Source organism: Macrobrachium nipponense, chromosome 2 (assembly GCF_015104395.2).
Source record: "Macrobrachium nipponense isolate FS-2020 chromosome 2, ASM1510439v2, whole genome shotgun sequence".
Taxonomy (NCBI): domain Eukaryota; kingdom Metazoa; phylum Arthropoda; class Malacostraca; order Decapoda; family Palaemonidae; genus Macrobrachium; species Macrobrachium nipponense.
This window is the reverse complement of record NC_087201.1, coordinates 49556989-49579740: the sequence shown is the minus strand read 5'-3', so window position 1 is coordinate 49579740 and position 22752 is coordinate 49556989. Positions and strand designations below refer to the sequence as shown.

Below are 22752 nucleotides of genomic sequence, written 5' to 3'. Positions count from 1 at the left end.
TAGAACAGCCTGAGGGCCTCCCGATACTTCCAACGACAAATTGATGGAAGAAAAGGAAGGAGACAGAGACACACAAACTCTATCATCATGGGGTGTGACTGAGGAAGAAGAAGAAGCATCTGGGCAAGGCGATGAAAACCCTCCCCACAAAGGAAAAGTCAAAACTCTATGATGTTCCCTCTTACTACAAAATAACTTCCACTGCGATTTAGGCCACGCATGACATTCCGGGCAGGGATTCATTCTAGTACAAAAATTAGCACAACACTTACTGCATGTGGAATGGGGATGCGTAGCCGAAGAAGCCAGGAAATAAGAACAAGGGAAACCTTGAGTCCTCGGGCACGTACATTGGCAAGGCCGAGAAGACACAGAGGAAGCCATAATAACACAAGCACACACACACACAGACAAGCAAGAGAGCAAAAATGGGCAAACAACTGGGATGGTAGAGAGTAAGCAACCGTGTCTCTCACCCAAGCAGTTAAAAAAAGACTAAATGCGAGAGCAAGGATGCGTGGTCTTTGACCAGTTTTCACCCGATATACACAAATGCTGCCAGATCTCACAGATTCCTTGCTTTTCAATTTCCGATTGTTTAACCCTTAAACGCCTATTGGACATATTAAACGTAGACGAAAATTCTGTTGGGTGCCGAATTGACGGACAAAACATCGACGCAAAAAAAGTTTTTTAAAAATTCACGGAAAAATAGTTATAGGCCTACTTGGCAAAAACTTTTGAATCATGCATCTTGGTGCTTATTATTATGTATATTCTCATATACTACATAATAATAAGCACCAAAATTTCAACCTTCAGTCAACTTTGACTCTACCGAAATGGTAAAAAACCGCAATTGTAAGCTAAAACTCTTATATTCTAGTAATATTCAATCATTTACCTTCATTTTACAACAAATTTGAAGTCTCTAGCACAATATTTCAATTTATGGTGAATTTATGAAAAAACTTTTTCCTTACGTCCACGCGGTAACTCTTCCGAAAAAATCAGAAATTTTTTTGTCTGATTGTCGTAATGTTTGCACTGTTTTATATTAGACGTTACATGAAGTTTTATATATTAAAATGTGCACAATTTCATGTAGAATACAAAAAAAAAAACCCATGGTTGTAGCTTTTATCAGTTTTGAAATATTTTCATATAAATAACGATAAATAGAAAAAATTTGACCTTCGATCAACTTTAACTCGACCGAAATGGTCGAAAACTGCAACTGTAAGCTACAACACTTACAGTCTAGTAATATTTAATCACTAACTTCATTTTGCAACAAACGGGAAGTCGCTAGCACAATACTATTTCGATTTATGGTGAATTTTTGAAAACAACTTTTATTTACGTCCGCGTGTTACGAATTCATGCATCATATTGTGATAATTTTTCTCCGTGTTGTTTTGATTGTTTTACAATTTGTTATATACCAAAATCATCACAATTTAGTGTACAATACAACAAAGAAATAATTAACTCATTAGCTTTGACTGCTTTGCTCACAGCACGATTTGTATACAATTATATAAAAAAAAAATTTTCGTGCTGTCATATGTTCCAATATTTATATATGATAATGATATTTTCTTTTATTTCTGATGTTTGCATACTAAACTTCAGGCAATGACAAAAAAAGGAGCCAAAAATGAACTCTTAATCTTGAAAATTAAGCGTGCTGTGATTTTTTGAAAAAAACTTTTTTCTGCTTCAGCACTCACTCGCAAACGCAGCCGGCATATGGGAGACACTTTCAAAAATACCGGCTCAGCGTTTAAGGGTTAACCAGGTCCAGCTAGGTGCTGGAAAACTATCCTATTGTTAAGACTGAAGGTTTGTTCGCATATGAACAACTAGCAGAGCTCAATTTAATCATGCTCTAAATTTCATGAGAGGGGAGGAAGGTGGGCTCCTATTCTGTAATTACTCGGTAAGTATACTATACAGATATTCTCCTACTTACGATGGGGTTAGGTTCCAAAAAATCCATCATTTGTTGGAAAATTGTATCTTGAATATAGTGGACCCCCCATATTTGCGTTCCCCGGATTCGCGGATTCACACATTCGCGGATTTCTCTCAGGAACGTTTCCCCGCATTATTAGCGTAAAATTCGCACATTCGGGGTATTTTTCTATGACAAATATCCACAAATTCCTGGGGTTTTTTTTATCAATTTCATCATAAAATGCACTTTTTGTGATAAAACTATTAAAAAACCAAGTATGAAAATTTTTAGTGGGTTTTTCTTGAGTTTTAACTAACGAAATAGGCTGTTTTTAGTGTTTTTATAGGAGTTCCAAACATTCGCGGGGGGGTCTGGTACGCATCCCCCGCGAATACGGGGGGACCACTATATAGCCTAGCCTACACTTCACAGTATACTTTATACATATATGGTATAGTAATTATTAATTTCAGCTACTTCTCTCGGTTCAATGCATATTGGCTTATGATAAATCAGTATAAAGAGAAACTGAATAACATTAACAAGTTAGCCTAGCGTATAGGCTACTATGGTATAGTACATATGAATACAGTAGCCTAGCCTACAGTAAATTCTGGAGGTTCAATGCATTCTGACTGATATATCAGCAGAAAAAAAAAAAAATTGGGCATGAAACGAGAATCAGATTCGGACCGACATCAGCATAATTGAGCGAAGTCAGCCTGCTGATGACTACATAAAATTATAAAATAAAAACATAACGAATATGCATCTTTTCCTTGAATCTTTCAAAAAGTTATACATTACTTCACTGTATCCAATAATATTGTATGTATTCTCATACTATTGTATCATAAAACACTAACAAAGTGGTAGAGAGTAAACGTATTTAACTCAATTATGACAGAATTTTCTTGCTTCGAGTTGGCACAAAAGAATATCTAGATACTTTACTTGTATGAGACAAGGTCGTTTTTCGTTATATGACATGTTTTTAAGTTGTTGTGAACTAAATTATTTTTTTGTTATCAGATTGTGTTGTGGACATGTTTACTGTGTAAAAAAATTGTGTGATTCTGTTCGCTATTTTCACTTTATTTAATCGTAATACTAAGCTTTAAGTTATTTATCTTTTATTGGAGTGAAAACAACAGTAAAATGTGTTCTTTCAAGCCCAGAAGTTTTAATTAAAATGATTCTCTCTCAATTTTATTATTTTTATCTACGGTTGCGTTTGATGGCTTAAGTTTATGGGAGTTTTATTCTTATTATCAATGCACGATAGTAGTCATTTTATCTATGGTTGTGTTTGATGGCATAAGTTTACAGAAGTTTTATTCTTATTGCCAATGAATAATAATACTCATTAGCAGCTTGAACAGTTTTCTCAGCTTCAGCTACAACTTGGTTTAAATTTAACAGTATATTTCCTTACTGACCTTTGATCTATAGCGAATATTGTTATTACATAAAAATATATCATTCCTATTCTACGTAACGTCATTTATAACGTAACTAGTAACTACGGTAATTGTTTACTATTGTACGACAGTTGAAATACAAGCCAAGTGGATGCTGTTACCCAATTTGGTTGTTTCTCGTTCATTTGTTCATGGGTGTACACATTACGCAACGAGTATAAAGTTCAAACAATACTTTCATCATTCTCTCTTGCTGTTTTTGAAGTTATTTAACATGAAGATGGGTTAAAGTTAGACTATTGTAATTTGGTCTCTCTCGCTTCGTGATTGTATGCTGTTGCCTGCACCTGTTATGAGCAAAATTTTAAAATATTGTCAAAATATTGCCATATCAGTATTAATTGCCAACCCCATCGTAAAATCGGATTATCGTAAGACGAATTATCGTAACTTGAACACTACCTGTATATAAAACAACATTTTATTATAAAAATACCATTCCATACAAGTAACTTACCTAGTGATTACATAGATAATTCCCATATTGATAGAAGGTGGGATTCATGGATCTATTCTGCCCCAAAGCATTAACAGTAATGAAATGAGATTAGAGACTGTTGCTAGCATTGAAACAATGCTTGTTGCTTCCTTACCTCTTAAGAGAGCTGCTGCAGGAAAATACTGCCTCTGGCAACACTCATCTTAACTCGTAAAGGTGTGGCTGTATAGCCAAGGGTCACCAGCTACATGCGGGAACCTTACAGCAAAGGACCTTTCCCAGCACTATTAAGGCATAGAGATTACCCCTGCCCAGGGTGCAGTACCAATACAAAATCACCAGAAAACAAAGCTGGTATCTACACCAGAAAAACATCAAAACACCATAACCCCAACCATACAATACTGGAGGGTATCCTGTACGAAGTACCCCCAGATTTCCCTAAAACCCAACACCAAGTTTCAAGGTGAGGAGTAAGGATGGAAGAAATGCTTCCTATACCTCCTCCCCCAACACTATGCGACCAGCAATAGACGACCCAAGGTACTGCAATTACTAAAAACAGTTTCAACATCATGCAAATAATGTGTCACATATACAGACTTACATCTCCAATATGTACAGTGGAGAATGGACAATAAGGAGAGGTTAAACTTGAAGGCGACTGATGTCGCTACAGCCCTAATCTCATGAGTCCTTACCTTCAGAATAGGCAGTCTCTCCTCACCCACTTGAGAATGTGCCTGACAAATGAGGTCTTGAAGAAAGAACGAAAGAGCATTCTTTGACAGGGGACAAGAAGGATCCCTGATATTGTCAGTCCTGCTAAGGTAAAACTTGAGTGCCCTCACTGGGCAAAGAGACCTCTCCTCATCTTCTCCATCCACAGCTTGAGTCAGATTCTTAATAGTAAAAGAACAAGGCCAGGGATTAGTCAGACTCTTTCTTCGCCAGGAAACCCATAGTGTAGGGGCATAAAGCATCTCTGTTAGAGAATCCAGCCTGAATTTTACTTATTCTCTTGGCTGTAGCTAAAGCTAAAGCTACTGGGAAAAGTCTTTCTGGTTAAATTCATCAATGAAGCAGAAGCCAGAGGATTGAAAGGAGACCTGGAAAGCCATTTGAGGACTACGTCCAAACTCCACGACACTTGCTCTGAGTCCTTGCACTTACTAGTGTCGAATGATCTTACAAGATCTGAAAGGTTCCGATTCAAAGAAAGGTTCATACCTCTATGTCTGAAAACTGAGCTTAACATCACCCAGTAACTCCTAATCATGAACAATGACAAGCCTCTCGATGAATTGATATAATAAAATAATCAGCAATCTCAGTCACAGATGTTTTTGAAGAAGAGGTGTGACCTCTTTTGCATCAAGTGAGGAAAATAGCCCACTTGTTTTGATCGACATTGGCTGATGAATGGTATCTGCACTCAGAAACAGCCTCTGAAGCTGCCCTTGAAAATCCTTTAGCTCTAAGGAGTTTCTTGCCAATTTGAACCCTGTCAGAGCTAGCATAGACAAACCTTGATGGAATCTTCTGAGTTGTGGTTGTTAGAGAAGCTTGCGTTTTTGAGGGAGCAACCTTGGGAAGTCCACAAAGAGCCATATCAGGTCTGAGAACCATTCCCTCAATGGCCAAAATGGGGCTATCAGAATCACTAGAGGGGCAAATGCTGATTTTTGGGGATTGTGAACAGATCCAGAGTTGGCCTCCCCAAAACTTCCTAAGGTCCAGGCAGACCAGTGGATCCAAAATCCGCTCCGTGGGGAATACCCAATTGTGGCAACTTAATTAATCTGCTAAAATATTGAGTCTGGCTTGCACAATCCTGGTTACGTTCTTTGTCTAGTTTTGTTTTGCCTAAAGTAGAAAATCCTTTGCTGCCTCGCACAGAGATTAGGAATGAGTTCGCCATCGCTTACTGATGTACAACAGGGAAGTCGTGTTGTCCAAATGGATGGCTACAACTTTGTTTCGGACTTCCAAGGAAAAGGCTTGCAATCACAGACTGACAGCCTTTAGTTCTTCCACATTTATGTGCCAAGACCTCTGTTCCTGCGACCATTTTCCCAAGATCTCCCTTGGAAGGCAAAGGCTTGCAATCACAGACTGATAGCCTTTAGTTCTTCCACATTTATGTGCCAAGACCTCTGTTCCTGTGACCATTCTCCCAAGATCTCCCTATCTCCCAGGAAAGCTCCCCTACCTATACTGGACGTTTGGATGAAGCTCAACTCTGGCTTCAGAGGGAAGAGAGACTTCCCATCCAGCAACCTGTCTTCAGATCTCCACCAAAGCAGGTGTTTCTTGATGTCTTGGGTAATTGGAAAACAAATGAGACCAGATCCTTTTTTCGGTTCCAGCTGGCTGGGAGAAAAAATTGCAGGACTATTGTATGTATGCAGTCTCCCAAGGAGACAAACTGCTCAATGAAGGCCAGTGTCCCCAGCAGGTTCATCCAGTCACTGACTGAACACTCTTGATGAGAGAGAAATTTGTCCACTGTCTGAAGGCATGATTCTACTCTCTTTGGGCCGGAAAAGCCCGAAAAAGATGAAAATTTAGTGTCGTTCTCAAATAAACTATCTGTTGTGATGGAAGCAGTTGCAGCTTCTGATAATTGATTAAAAGTCCTAAGTTACAAGGTAAAAGAAGTCCCTTTTGCAGGTCCTCCGTGCAGCTTTCTTTTGCTGGGGAGCGAAGTCACCAGTTATCGAAATAAAGGGCGATGCCGACTCCCAAGACATGGAGCCAATTTACCAGTCATCCAAATAAAGGGCGATATTGACTTCCAAGAGACAGCACAAACTCGCTAGAGGAGTAAGCACTCATGTAAACACTTGAGTGGCCTTGACAGGCTGTAGCAAAGGGCTCGGAATTGTAAACTTGGTCCCAAAAGACAAACCGGAGATACTTCTTTGAGTCTGAATGTATGGGGACATAGAAGTACTGTACTACACATCTTGCATGTCTATGGAGACCATCCAGTCCCCTTGACAAATGGATGCACGAATAGAAAGATTTGTCTCTATCCTGAATTTTGTCATCAAAACCAAGACATTCAGGATGCTGACATTTAATACAGGCAAGTCCCCGGTTAATGGCGGACTCATTTAATGGCGATCCAGTTTTATGGGGCTTGTCTAGCACCATAAAATCAGCGATTTTATGGCAAACACTGTACAAACAGACTTGACACTGAAGGACGAAACCTCCCTAGAGCATTTAGGAAACTGCGAAAGCAAGTCTTGAGTTGACTTTTTCTGCAACTCTGAAGCAATTTCACTCACCACTGCTTGTGGAACAGGAAGTCACATACCAAAGGGGAGAACAAAAGTGCCGACTTCTGAGCAAAAGTCACCCCTTTAGAGGTAAGAGAGCACCAAAGTTCACATTTCTTGAGTATGTATTCCCATTGAGAAGGTGGATGCCAATTCCCAGGAACAGTCCCTAACTGCTCTGTCAATACAGGAATGGACAGTGAATAAATCAGAGGAATTTTCTGCATACACTTAATGGTGATCGTGGATTTTCTTAGCCAGGGTACCTATTGCCCAATTAAAAAAACTAATGACTCAACACACTTCAAAAATGTTTCTCAGTAAATGATCTAGTTCTGCCAAAGAAAACAACACCTTAGCAGCCACAAAAGCCAATCTGTGAGAAGACTCAATAACACCGAAAAGTCCCCCTCGGTAGAGGTAGATGCACCCAGCAAGGTGGTTTCTCCAGTGATGTAATAAGAGTGTCTTTTCTCCAAAAAACACAGAGGATAAAAGATGGCAGCCTTCCCTTGCTTTCTTTTGTCTGCTAGCCAGCAACCAATTTCACTCATGGCCTTCCTCAGCAAAGTAGCGAGCACCATCTTAGGCAGTTTAACTATGCCCAAAGACAAACTGCATATCTGGAAAGCAGAAGCAGAAGATGGAGCCGCTGGAGTGAAAGATGGAAAACTTCTCAAAAAGAAACTAAGCAAAGAAGCATACACAGATGAAGGAGAAGCCTCTCCGAGATCATGAACTTCTTCTGCTGACGATACAGGTGAAAAAGTTGCCTCCACAGCACTAGAAAGAGGTGGTGGTTTAAGAAAACAAAAAATTTTGTCCAAACATTCCTGGACAGGAGCCAAAACCAGGTCCACTACAGGCGACATAAGAGCTGAAGACGTCGAAGCATGATGAGACAGCCGAAGGAAGCGCTGGAACCTGTTGGGACCCAGGTACCAATGGGCACTTGAGTGGCACTGGGCACTCAGGAATCATGCTTGGGAGCACTGAGGTGCTATGGTGCCAATGGGAGCTCAGGCACCAATGGGTGCTCGGCTGCCAAAGAAGTTTCCAAAATCCTGTATGTTCCTGTGCCATTGGGCACTCAAGCAAATCAGAACATTCTGGAGAGAGTATCATCACTGAAGAACACTCCACCACTATTGGGCACTATGAAAAAGAATATGGAACTAAAGTCCATGGGCACTTAAGAATCAATGTGCTTCTGCTTGGAAATAGCCTGTGGACACAAACTCTTGACATTTCACTGGAGAACGCTCTGGTGAAAAACTCTCAGGATTGTTGAAAAAGCTACAAAAAGGTCTTGACTCTTTGGCCTTCTTCTGAGGCTCCTGAGGGTGCTAGACACATCAACTGTTAACATTTTCAGTGATCAGGATTCATCACTGAAGTGCCAATGGCGCCTCTGTTCAGGGCTCGAAGCCTCAGAACTGAAGGAAAGACGATTACTTGATAAGATGCCTTTCCAACAGCTGCCTGTTGCCACCTGGGACTCAACAATAGGTATGACTGACGGGCCAACCGACCGTGGGCAGACCCCACCAACCTCCCTTGGGCCTCGGTATGACTTCTCCCAGGTGTGGGGGAGTATGTCAAGGACCTTTGCCTAGGAGATTGGCGGGACAGACAGCCAGCTCCTTCACGAACACTTCACTATGAACACTTCTCACAATCGAGAATTACACACACTGACTCACCTAATTGAGCCACAGAGTTAAAAAAAAAAGCTCAAACTTAGCTTCCAGACCAGTGATGGCGTTGGGGTCAGAAGTAGGGGAGCTGAGAACAGGATTAGGTGGTATAGCTGAAGAACCAGGGTTCAGGGACATGACAGAAGTAATGGGTACATCAGAGGAAGACCTACAAGACTCCTGACTAACTAAAGACTTATCAGACATAGCAACACTTTCCTCTTCCTGTCTTTAAAGTTTGGAAAGATGAGAAGTCAAAGTCTTCCATTGTTTAGATTCCCAATCAGCACATTCAGAACAAGTCAGATCCACTGAACACACTTGACCTCTGCTACTATATGCAAGTCACACTCTGCAGACATCAACCTCGTCTAGCATCCGCTACTGCAATTACAAACAAGTAGTATTAGATGCACTTATGTTAGAAACTGTCAGAAATAAGTCAGCTAATCAGTCTCAAAATCCAAATCTGAGAAAAAGTCTAAAATAACAGCCTAACTAAATAAATGCCAAAAGTCTAACAAAAATATCCAAGCTTTACCCAAGTTCCTCAAAAACAACTGGTAAAGTCAACGAATTCAAAATATAGCTTCAGCTCACAACCTTTGTTATAAGTTGGCAAAAATAAACTGAGCTCTCTGCTGGTTTGTTTCCATTCTTCCCCAAAAAGATTTGCTACCTCGATTTTAAACATTTTAGCCGCCGGTAGTAATTAAGATATTGTTAGCTATGAAATCACTTGTTAAGTTACTTATATAAAATAGTGGTGCTTAAGCAATATGTGAAATGACCTCTCATTGGCAGAAAAATTTTGAGATCTCTTCTAACCACTCCCAAGCTCTGGAGACCAGGAAGAGATTCAGAAAGTTGAGAAGGAAGAGGTTAAGCTCATATCAAAGAAGGAAAGGGGGGGATATGTTTTTTGGTCATATTCCTATCACACCTAACATCCAGCTCCTCCAAATCAACTAAGGACACAAATGTTGAAGCAGCAGATGGGTTCTTAGCCAGAGCAAATGCCAAGATCACAGCAGAGACAGCAAGGGCAGCAATGATTAAAGCCATGTGTTCCAGGAAGGAAGAAAATAAAGTTTTCTGTGGAACCTAAGAGGTGGCCTAAGATACTTTAACAACTGGAATTTTACAGCAACTTCAGAGCCTGGTTCAGCACTGGAGCAAGGGCTGTGGTATCACAAGAGACTTATCATCACTAACTGGATGCAGTAAGTAATCATTCACGGTCCTCGATAAACATTCTCGACATGCAAACCACAAGAAGAAGAATTAGGATCAGGACAACCAAAAACAGTCATCCTCATAGGCAAGGCAACAACAAGAGGCCTGAGGATGAAAAGAAAAGTGTTAACTCCATATAAAAATGAGTCTTCTTGGAGTTAAACCTTGGCCAATGGGAAGGCAACCCCTTGGCAAATAACTTGCTGGGAAAATACCTAGTAACATTTCTGATCCCAGCTAAGAAAACAGACACAAGGTTCATGCTATGGGGGAGGGGGGGGGGTGAAACATTTACAAACACACTCATGGTTAGGGCATCCACAAAACTGGGAACTTTCACCTTCATACCAAGTCAAGTCCATGAACACAGAGTAGCAGTTGTGGAAAAGTGTGAGTAAAACTAGTTGAGTGAGTGGAATTCCCTCACTCACCTACAAACACCCACAGCTACCTTGTAAAAAATTTCTAAGACCAAACAAGTTTGCAGCAAAGCTACCCTACATAATATACAAAGGTTTTGTCTTTCATCAGAACAACCTGTTTACTTGACATGTGTGCTGGACTACAGCCCAAAAGACACAAACTTACTTTGGTTATTAGTTGAATTAATAAAAGATTAGTTTGAAATTCTTTAAAACTCTCATTCACAAAAACAATTTAACCTTATACGAGGCAAGGTGAAGTGGTGAAAATCCTTGTTTACTTATAATGGACGGATCAGCCCCTTTTCGTAACAAAAGACGAACTTGATCCTTGATATCCCTACTTTTATACGATTTCAGGTCATGCTTAAATTTCTCTTGATCATCTTTCATTTCCTGCTTGGTACTTTTCCTACCATTTTGCTTTTCACTGGGCGATTTGATGAGCTGAAGGACACATGGAGCTTCCTTAACATCTTTAACTCCTTCTGCATCCTTCTCATCCTGCACATCTCTTTGCTCCTCTAGTTTTTGTTTGATACTGGAAAGGCAGCAGAGATGGAGAAGGGTCATTCCATTGCTTAATCGCTCTCCAGCTGTCTCAGAGGTCAATAAATTTGCTAGGTGTTCTGCAGTGCCAGAACTAAAACAAATAAAAAATTGGAAATAATTTAATACAACATTGATACTGTATGATTCCTATTTCACTTATGTACTAGTATTTAGTGCAATGTATTAAAATACTCCTCTCAAATCCTAAACCATACAGAGAGAATGATAAAAAAAAAAGAGGTACAGTGTATTATTGGTATAACCATCACCACCAAGGAAATCAAAGTTAGAAAAGCAATAATTTTAAAATACGTTTATCACCAAAATTACTAACCTAGTTTGAACCACATATACTCTCCTTAGCTCAAAAAGATCATTTTTATTCTTAAAGTGCCCCAAATAATTTTCTTAGCAGTATAAAATTACACATTACTGTATACTGTGATGTGATTAATCTTCCACATTGGTAAATAAATGTAGTACTTAAATTCGTGTCTGACACACTGAAGAAACATAGATTTAATTTCTTAAAAGAATGAATATTAACTTGACAAACTAAACATACATAGCACACCTTTTTATGATCATGTAACATCATAATATGTAATAAAGAATAAAACCTCATTAAACACATAACTGACACAAAAGGTATCCACTTTCTATAATGCAGGTAAATAATAAAAAATCATGAATTTTTCTGATTATTACTTGTAACAAGTGTCAAGAGAAAGAGAGTAATATTCTCTCAAGTAAAACTGCTGGGAACAGTTCTTTTCCTCATTCTAGCACAAATGACACTGCATTTAATGCACCAGATCGTTGAGGAACCCTCACACCCCAGACCCTTACACCCTTCCAGAGAGAATTTGCTATTGCTTCAGCAATTATAAAAGTTGGTTCAACAGTGGTGGAAAAAGTGTTGGTAAAAACAGAAAAAGCTCTAAACCCATGTATGCAAGACATGAAAAAGAACAGTTTCTACTGATGGCCACATTTGAGGGCAGAAAACCTTAAGCCTGGCTGAGCAATCCAGTGATAAAATAATATTAAAGAGGGAACCAAGTCATTTGCAGCCACCAGTGGATGGTTAAATTGATTTAGGAACAATTTAACCTAAATACCAGACAACTGGCATCTGCAGACCAAAAGGCCCAGCCAATGCTTTTCGCAATGAGTTCAAACTTGTGTGTGTGTTTAGAGAGAGAGAGAGAGAGAGAGAGAGAGAGAGAGAGAGAGAGAGAGAGAGAGAGAGAGAAGTTATCCATTGTCAAATGGAATAGCTTTATTTCCATCCTGAAGACAGAAATAAATTTAGTTAAATAACCATTTATAAAAAAAAATTGAAATGCAATGATGAATGTTAATTTTTGCATTGTTGTGCCCAAAGTTGATGCACACAGTACACATCAATTTAAATTCAGATAGGCACTAGGCATCCTAGGCAATTGCTAAAAGGAATATTTTTTGCAAGAGGTGTCCTGTTGTGGATATTCGATTTTGAATCTTTAAATCAAAGCAACTATTCTACATCTTACAAATTTAACATAACAGACATTAGGTCTATATAAAAGGGATTTTGACGAAGGAAAAATCTATTTCTGGGTGATTGGCTCGTGTCGCCCTATGAAAGTATCCTTAATATCATTCTTTCTAGGTAAAATTAGCCTAAAATTACCAGAGAAAAACAAAATTAAGAAAATGTCAGTAAAACTGACTCGCTCACTCTTAAAAAGAAGTGTCGGTATGATAATGGGGCGAGTGTGGAACACTACCACGAGACAAACACCAATTAGAACTTCCTATCAGAATCCCCCCAAGAGAGAGCTGATACCAACGGGCGATGCAGCCTCTACTACTACTACTAGAGGACGCCACGGACAGCAGCGCCCCTAGCGGTCATCCTTAATTAAAACAGTAAATACATCTTGTCCTGCAAGGGGGGGAAAACAAACCATAAAAAAGGGGGGGTTTCATAGGGCGACACGAGCCAATCACCCAGAAATAGATTTTTCCTTCGTCAAAATCCCTTTTCTGGGCTCAGCTCGTGTCGGCCTATGAAAGAGTACCAGAGAAACAGACAAGATGGGAAAAAAGGGAACAATGAAAAACAATTTAAAATGATGGATATAATATAAGTAAATCAATTACAGCATACAAATTAAGCACTTAAACTAACTTATATTAAACAGCAAAATAATAGAACGTTAGTAAACTTAAAGTACTTAAAAGGTAATTACAGTAAATTACAGAGATGCATGTAAAATAAGGAAAAAAGGAGATTTACTTAACAAAATTATAAAATATACAAACTCATGTGTCCTATCCTAGCACAAAAATAAGGGTAGGTACACTGAAATCCATCATCAATACAATATTCCAAGATATATACAAACACATTGTGACTGAAGTTCATCATAAGTACAAAATGGTGAATATATACAAACATATTGTGTCCTACCCTAGCATAAAAATAAGGGTAGGTACACTGAAGTACATTAACAGTACAAGTGTGGATGTCCCTAGCAAAAAAATAAGGGACAATCCACTATATGATACAACGGCTAAGGCTATGATGTTGAGTAGCCTGACGATAGGGTGAGGCATGTTGGCTGATGTAGGTAGAAAGGAGACCTGGATCTATACTACAACTACTAAGCAGTATCAGGGGAAACTATGTTTCCCGCTGCTACTGCTGAAAACTTTAAAGATTCCAAGGACTTTAAATAATGCCGTTTAAAGACTGTCGGGGATTTCCATCCAGTATACTTTCTAAGATCCTCAAAGTTCATATGTTGGAAATAATTAATTGAGGTGGCTACTCCCCTGATATCATGTGCTTTTGGGAATGACTCAGGGTTGGCTTGTTTAATGAAGTAAAGGATTTGCTGTCTAATGCCTTTAACTGATAAAGTACCACCTTTTTCTCTCATGAAGAGAGCACCTGAGGATCTAGAAGAAGTACGAGATAGAAAGGCTCTAAGAGTTGATACTGGGCAGAGAGAAGGATCCTGTGGAAGTGGGATAACCTTCCAAGGAGCCCACCTTGCAAGAGGATCTTCATTTTTGGCTAAAAAGCTACGATCCGGAGCAAGTAGAACTTCTCCTGATGGGAGGAATTCCACATGACCCGCATCTCTGGATAGAGCCGACAGTTCTGAAATTCTAGCTCCTGAGGCTAGGCTTAATAAGAATAAAGTCTTCCTCAGGAGCATTATGAATGTACAAGATGAGTTGTCAGTATCTGAAGCCAGTTTGAGGACATCATTTAAGAACCATGAAACTGTAGTAGGCCTCTGAGAAGGTCTAAGTCTAGCACAGGCTTTAGGGATAGATGTGAAATAAGATTCAGTCAAATCTATCTGAAAACCTACTTGAAAGATTTTCTTCAAAGCCGATTTATGAGTGGTAATCGTGCTAGCTGCTAAACCTTTTTCAAACAAGGATCTGAAAAAGGATATAGCCAGATTAACTGTCATGGTTGTAGTGTTCGATTCTCTCAAGAAAGATGCTAATTTTTTAACAGCTGAGTCATATTGTCTAATGGTTGACTCTCTCTTATCTGATTCTAGGAAGAGAATATTCTGTGGGTCAATGTCAGCATCTTTATTAGCCGCAAACTTCATGAAGTCCATAAAGTTAGGGTCTGGAGAGTTCCTGAGGAAGCGAACACAGTCCTCATTTGTACTGATTGTGATAGTTTGGGATTGGGGATCCGTTGAGGTCGGAGACCCAATTCCAAAAGAAGAGGATACCAGTTGCTCTTGGGCCAGTCCGGTGCAATCAGAGCTACTATCCCTTTGAAAGACCTTAGTTTGTCTAGGACTTTCAAGAGAAGATTCACTGGAGGAAAAACATAAATTCTCCTCCACTGATTCCAATCCAACGACAGGGCGTCCGTGGCATAAGCCAGAGGGTCCAGGTTGGGGGCCACATAGCAAGGGAGCTTGTGGTTCGCTTGTGAGGCGAAGAGATCCACTTGGAGACCTGGGACTCTCCGGCCTACCCACTGGAATGACCACTCTGATTCCAGAGGAACTGACCGGGACAGGGCGTCTGCTATCACATTTCTTACTCCTGCCAGGTGAGTGGCAGACAGATGCCATTTGTGTTTGTTTGCTAATGCAAAGATGGCTATCATGACATGGTTCACATGCTTGGATTTGGACCCTCCTCTGTTGATGCAATGAACTACCACTGCGCTGTCCAAAACTAGCCTTAGATGAGACTTCTTTGGGGGAAGCAGTCTCTTCAGAGTAAGAAATACTGCCATTGCTTCCAACACGTTTATGTGGAGCTGGCGAAATTGAACTGACCAAGTCCCCTGAACCTGTCTGAACTGAGAGTATCCCCCCCACCCGGACAGGGATGCATCCGTGTGAATGGTTAACACTGGGAGGGGATATTGAAGGGGTACTTTCTTGGCTAAGTTCTTTACTTTTGACCAAGGCCGTAGTTGGTTGCGGAGGATCTGAGGAATTACTGACAACTTGTCTCGATATTTGGAGTTTGCTTTTGATCGCCAAATTCGATTTATATCTTTCAGCCTTGCTTTCAGAAGGATATCTGTCACCGAGGCAAACTGAAGAGACCCTAGGATTCTCTCCTGGTTTCTTCTTGACGTTTGTTTGCATTTGAGAAATTGTCTGACAGATTTTGCTATTTCCTTCCGTTTGACCACTGGAATTGATAGATTGTGGGAAGACAAATCCCATTGGATTCCTAGCCACTGAAAACGAGATTCCGGAGTAAGTCTGGATTTCGTTTTGTTTATCTGGAACCCCAGATGTTCCAGAAAGTGAACTACCTTTTTGGTAGCTTTGAGACATTCCTCGACTGTTGGTGCCCAGATCAACCAATCGTCGAGGTATGCCGCTACCATGATTCCCTGAGCTCTCAATTGTTGTACAACCACTTCTGCTATCTTTGTGAATACCCTGGGGGCTACATTCAGACCGAAGGGCATCACTTTGAATGAGAATGTCTGATTTCCTAGCTTGAATCCTAGGAATGGGCGGAAGTGCCTGGCTATAGGGATATGATAGTATGCGTCTGTAAGATCGATGGAGCATGTGACGGCTCCACGCGGAAGTAAGGTCCTTACTTGCGAGAGGGTAAGCATCTTGAACTTGTCGCAGCGAATGAAAGAGTTTAGCTTTGACAAGTCTAAGATTACCCTTCTTTTTGTTGAGCCTTTCTTTGGCACGCTGAATAAGCGACCTTGAAATTTTAGATGTTTGACTCTCGCAATAGCTCCTTTCTGAAGGAGTTCTTCCGCGTAATCTATCAATTCCTTTGACGGTATCTGATGAAATGATTTGATTGGAGGAGGATCTTTGATCCAACTCCAGCCTAATCCTTTGGACACTATGCTCTGTGCCCAATTGCTGAACCCCCACCTGTGGCGGAAGAGGAACAGCCTCCCTCCTACCTGGGGAGCCTCATTGCTGGTGGGCGGGTTGGCCACCACGCCCTCCTCTGAACTGCCTACTCCTCGTACCCCTTCCTGCGCCACGCTGACGAAAGTAACCTCTCGCCCTACCTCTCGGTTGAGAGTAGCCTTGAGCCTCATATGCAGGGTTGAAGGCTGGCGAGATAGCGTAGGAAGTGGATGGTTGAGATTGCTGGGGCACCAGGAGGATAGGTTGGTTCTGCTTAGAGGTGGAAGGTTGTCCCTGTTGGGTAACTGGGACTGCCTGCACAAATTGTTGCTGTTGCTGGAGTTTTTTATATGGCTGGAACCTCTTACCAGCCTTCTTTGGTTTCTTGCCAGCAGTGGGAACGGATTCCTGTTTCCTCTTTGAGGAAATACCCCACCTAGCTCTAAGGCTCTGGTTGAGTCTAGCAGCTTCGTGGTGAACCTCGTTCACCGCGGACTCTGGGAAGAGATCCGCTCCCCACATGCTTGCAGCCAAGAGTCTATTAGGCTCATGCCTGATGGTGCACTCTTGTAAGACATGCTTCCGGCAGTTCCTCCTAGCCTGGAAGAAGTCAAAGGCGTCCGTTAGAACCGTCTGAAACTGAGATTTCGCGAGAATCTTGAACAGCGGTTCCGTAGCGTATGAAAGGGCAGCCATTTCCGTGATGATGAGGGAATTGAGGGACCTGCCAAACCTAGTTCGCGCATCGAACTCTGCCTGGATTAGGGAATCCGGCAGCCTGGGTAATTTCTCACCGAACTGGTCCATGGCGCAGTCCGGTTTGAGTTTACCCAGCGTGAACGTAGCTGGCAGGTTTTCCCACAATTCTCCGAAGGCCGGGAAGAGCGGAGAAGTAGACTCCGCCTCCCTCAACTGTGGAATGGGCTCATCCTTGAGGACTGCCTGAAGGGACTTCTCCACTAATTTCGTGGCGAACGGAAGAGAAACCTCCTCTTCCGTCGCGAAAATAGTGAAGGGACTCTTGTAGGCCTGGAGTTTTGTGTTTGTACACTCCCAGTCCTCAAGGCAGTGAACCCATTCCCGCTGGGCGTGATCTCTACTATAAAGAACTGACTCCTTCGAGATCTTGTCTTCCCTCGTCAGAGCCGTTGGCGTCAGCCTAGCATATCCGATGAAAGGCTGCGTCAGACCCGGAGGGTAAAACTCGAAGTCCTCAATCCTTCGAGTTCCACACTCCGAGATAGAGATCATTCCGTCTTTAAATGGAGCGTAGGCAGCTACTCTCCATGGGTTCTCCATAGAGAAAGCTGGTAAGGAGTCATATGACGGAAGATGAAGAATCCCCGTGCTAGATGCTGGGGAGACTGGGGGAGGAGCCTGAGCTAGCCCAGCTACTCGGTCCTCATTTTCTCTCATTCTATTAGAGAGATCCTGGATTGACTGTCCAGATTGAGACAGAGTGTTTGATAATTGCGCAAACATCTGCTCGAATCGTGTCCCCAGTGCTGAGATTTGTGAGCCTACTAGCACGCCCACCTGTTCCATCACCCCTGCTGAGAAAGTAGAGGGATCAAAGGTGCTGGTGCTCGCTACTCCTACCGGCGTAGCCGGAGTGGAAGCAGTGGAGGCGGGAGAAGGCAGTGACTCGGCGGGAGCGCGAGCCTTCTCCTTCGAAGCCTTGCTTCTGGAGCTCTTTGATTGGGAAGAGCTCGGCTTTGCCTTCACCGCATCGGCATATGAAGTCGACGACTTCTTAGCCGCCGAAGACGAAGACGATTTCCTAGAAGTCGACTTAGCTAGAGTCTTCGGTTCTCTCTTTCCCTTCTCCTTAGGAGGTACAGAGAGAGCGGGAGGGCGAACAGGGACCTCAGATCCCGTAAAGCCTTGGAAAGAAGCAGAAGAAGAAGGGACAGGAGAAGATCCAGGAGCGCCCAAGGAAAGACCTTGGGCGCCCGACATACCTACCTCAACCAACAAATCCTCCCCACCTACCGCCATAGGCTCAAGGTTAAGGTCCAGTGCAGCGACGTCCGGGACCGACTCCTGGGAGGCTACGACCCCAAAAGACTGCTGGAGGTCTTGCTGGATGGAGGCTATCAGCGGGGCAGCGGACAAGGGGTCAACATAACCTCGTCGACCTTAGCCCGCCCGGGCGGGAAGATCTGGACGGCCAGCTTCCTGTCCAAAATGTAGGGCTGGCCCTTGGCGGCGTTCTTCCCGAAGCCGCCCACCCACGCTTTCAGGGTGGCGAGGGCGACTTCCCTCACACCGGAAGCCTGAAAGAAAGGTGAGATTAGCTGCCAATAGTGTTATGGGATTAACAAACTTACGACTAGAAGTTGTTAGTAAAATAATAAGTAAGCCTATAATGGACTTACCCCATCTCCCAGCTGACCGACCAGGTCGTAGCAGATGGCGCAGGCTTCGGGGTGCCAGACGATCGTCTCGTTGAACGACGTGGCACAGGGGGCGTGAGACCTGCATTCATCGTGCCCACAGGGGTCGAACAGCGTCGCGTTACACGCTGGGACCTGGCAGTTGGTAGCCTGTAAGTGAAAAAGTACATGAGTACCAAGTAAACACTTACAGCCTAACATATGCTCCGCTGGTGCCGGAGCGATAAAGTTAGATTAAACCAGAGCCCCGCCAAAATACGTGTGATAACCAGGTTGGAATATAGGTTATGATTCCGCCGATGGCGGAAGCACAAAAGGCAACCAACTAGGAGTGGTGGTAATGGAAACCACGACGGAAAATGGCGGGGATGGTGATAAAAATAATAAATAATAACACACAATTCATTGTAAAATACTGAATAATTAGGGTATATCCTTAAAATAACAATAATAAAACAAGCTCTCTCCGCCCGTCTACTAGAAGAGTGCGTAGGTAAGGGGTAAGCTCCCTTCCGGTAGCGGGGGAGAGATATAAGGATATAGTAGGCAAGCAACTGACCACTTATAGTACCCACCCCGCCCGCTAGCGGAGCCAGTAACCTATAACCAAAGGTGCCCCGGCTGCGACGGAAGGCTCCTTTCGTATCATAAGGGAGGAGGCTGAGCAACTGGGGAGGGAGAGAGGAAGGTCTCGGCGAAACACGGCGGGAGCGAGAAAGGAGGGAGGGATGGCCTACTCCTCCCCGCCTCACCAACTACCCGCATGGAGACCCGGTACCTCATAGTGGTCGCCCTATACCCCCCGCTGGGAGGAACCCCTGGTCACCTCCGAAAGGATGAGAGAAGGTGATAGAGGTTGTCATAACAACCAAGGGGTCCCCCAGCTCCTCCCTATATCAGAAAGGGAGGGAAGGGGCAGGGTAAGGTGCTATGGGACACGTGACCGCAAGTGGCCTAGGCCGCGAGCAACACAACCGTGGTAGGGCCACGTGAACCAAGCTGTACCAATACACGGAACAAGCACCTAGGCTAGCCTAACACCCTAAATAAAATTCATACACTGAAAGGTGGAAGAGACACTTTTAGCAAAAGAGAAAGAAGCCCAGGAGGAGGCAGACTGTTCCAAGAAACAGTAGCCTACTCGGAGCCAGCGATAGCCGATGTAGAGCAAGAGCCGGGATGCTGGGCCAGAAAATCATAATAGCCCTAAATACCAAACTAAGAGAATGGTAGGAGGGCTGAACTAGCTAAAACTCGATATAAAACAATGAACGTGATAAAGTAAGCCCATAAGTATAAGAAGTCCCAGTATGGAGGACCGGGAATTCTTACGAGGCGGCATGGCCGCCACGAGACAACCGGGGAACCGTATATGACCTATTAAGAGGAAAATACTGGTACCCGGAAGATAAAACTGTGGTAAAATATTACTTATGAGTTACTTAACTTAGCCGTGGCAATTGCAGAGCGTTCCATCGTAGTAAGTACGGATAATATCCAAAAAAGTAAGAGCACAAGAAAATGGCGACTTGTCGCAAGTGCTAAAAATTAAGGATGTCCGCTAGGGGCGCTGCTGTCCGTGGCGTCCTCTAGTAGTAGTAGTAGAGGCTGCATCGCCCGTTGGTATCAGCTCTCTCTTGGGGGGATTCTGATAGGAAGTTCTAATTGGTGTTTGTCTCGTGGTAGTGTTCCACACTCGCCCCATTATCATACCGACACTTCTTTTTAAGAGTGAGCGAGTCAGTTTTACTGACATTTTCTTAATTTTGTTTTTCTCTGGTAATTTTAGGCTAATTTTACCTAGAAAGAATGATATTAAGGATACTTTCATAGGCCGACACGAGCTGAGCCCAGAAATGGAATGTTACACATCCAGTTATAGGATTACTCTATACCAAAAGTCTTATGCAATGTTTGTCATTAAATAAAAGACCATTAGCTTTCAAGTACACAATTTTTCAACTGATTTCTTCATTTCTAAATATGTATTATATATTCTCTCTTTTCTTCTAAGGTGAAATATCACCTTACTGGTCCCATTACCTTGAAAGAAAAGACACTGCCTTCCTGATACACTACCTTTTTTCTTTATCAGGAAAAATGCTGACTATTATTCCCTTAATCATATTAATAAATAACTGACTCTCTGCCCCGCTGTAGCAACACAGATTTTCTACTTATTTTTCTCGGGGTAAAAAGATGATTTCTGCACTTTTACATTACTCCTTGATGTTTTATTATCAGGGTCAATCACGTGAAAAAACTGAGTGACTTGCTTTCTTGGCAAGGGATGTATGCGACACTTTGGGTGAATAAAAACATATTGCATATGACTATATTTGATTTTGGGTTTTTTACTCAATTATGTATTGTTATTTGTTGGAGGCTGCAAAAACTGGTCAAGATTCTTAAAGTGAAATTTAAGCAAATCTTCAGAAGCTGGATCTGTGCATATCATCTTTCCGGATTGCTTGGATAAAGTTATGCCATCAATTAAGTCTGTTACCAACTCTTAATGTTAACTTGCGGCATGGACATAAAGTGAGCTCGTTATGTTTTTTGTGTAAAATGTAATAAATCAAACATTATCTACACTCTTCTTTACTTAACTAATTTTGCTCTAAACACCAGGAAGGTTGCTGCTGTAAATAGTTTGTTTTCTAGTATCAGGTTTAATACCCCTTAGTTTGCTAGGTTTTATTTTGGCTACAACTAAAATATAGGATAATTTACCTAGTGCAGTTATGGAGTCTTCTTATCTCCCAAATATCTAAGCAAGGAGCAGATTCATTCCTGCTTTTTGCTGACATCTCTCAAATTTAGGCTTATCAGTTTTATTTTCTATTACCACTTACTTATTATTTATCACATTTTCATTTAACTTGTCTCTTACTGTGGACTGATTCTGGAGATCCCTTGAGTTTACAGTTTTTTTACTTTGTTCATTGAGGTTTTCAGCTGAAGATTTAAAAAAGAAAGAAAGGATGTCCTTCTCCTTGACAATGCTCCAGCGTATTCTGTCCTGCAAGAGCTGGTTTTTGGCACAGTAATTCTTCAATTATCCGGATCATCATCACCTGGAACTCAACATTATCAGACACCCCCAGATCAGGAGCCAAGGCTCCAAAGATATGCGATATGCATATAGAAATTTCAAAATTAAAAAAAAAAACACTCTCTGATGGTTGGCAATGCTACACAGCCTCTGGAAAATGTTGGTAACACTGCTTACACTCAAACAGGCAGAGAAAGAGTTTTGTGGGGGTGGGGGAGGGCTCAAGTTGGATGGGTGAAGAAGGATAGGTAGATGTTGCTTGAGTTTTTATTTATATTTTACACTAGAGTGGTATCTCAGTTTTCGTACATAATCTGTTCTGGAACCTCCAATGATATCCGAAAAGTATGAAAAACAAATCAATAATTCCCATAAGGAATAACGTAAATAGTATTAATGTGTTCCAGACCCCCTAAAACATAAAAAAAAAAATGATATTGTTAGTATACAATAAAGTTTTGTACATACTTACCTGGCAGATATATACTTAGCTTAGGTCTCTGACGTCACGACAGAAAATTCAAAACTCGCGGCACACGCTACAGGTAGGTCAGGTGATCTACCTTACCCGCCGCTGGGTGGCGGATGTAAGAACCAGTCCCCCTTTCTTGTCAGGTTATTTTCTTCCACCTGTCTCCTGAGGGGAGGCTGGGCGGGTCATCAATCGTATATATCTGCCAGGTAAGTATGTACAAAACTTTTTTGTATACTAACAATATCATTTTTGTACATGAACTTCCCTGCCAGATATATACTTAGCTGATTGACACCCTTGGTGGAGGGAAAGAGACACATACTCACCTAGAAAGTGGGGACAACACATGTTAAAGGAATAAAAAATATAAACCT

At 41.9% G+C, this 22752-nt stretch overlaps 1 protein-coding gene across 5 annotated transcripts in view; it reads right to left on the bottom strand.

Annotated features, from left to right (window-relative positions):
• The window catches only part of LOC135220561 (serine/threonine-protein kinase TNNI3K-like), a 211609-nt gene that overhangs the window by 157222 nt on the left and 31635 nt on the right, over window positions 1-22752 (bottom strand). For 4 of the 5 annotated variants that reach the window (XM_064257781.1, XM_064257780.1, XM_064257783.1 and 1 more), the window contains one exon: window positions 10763-11165. In XM_064257781.1, coding sequence (XP_064113851.1) covers window positions 10763-11165 — 403 coding nt within the window. Of the gene's footprint in view, window positions 1-10762; window positions 11166-22752 lie in introns of those variants that run through there. The other variant, XM_064257784.1, reaches the window with a different exon arrangement.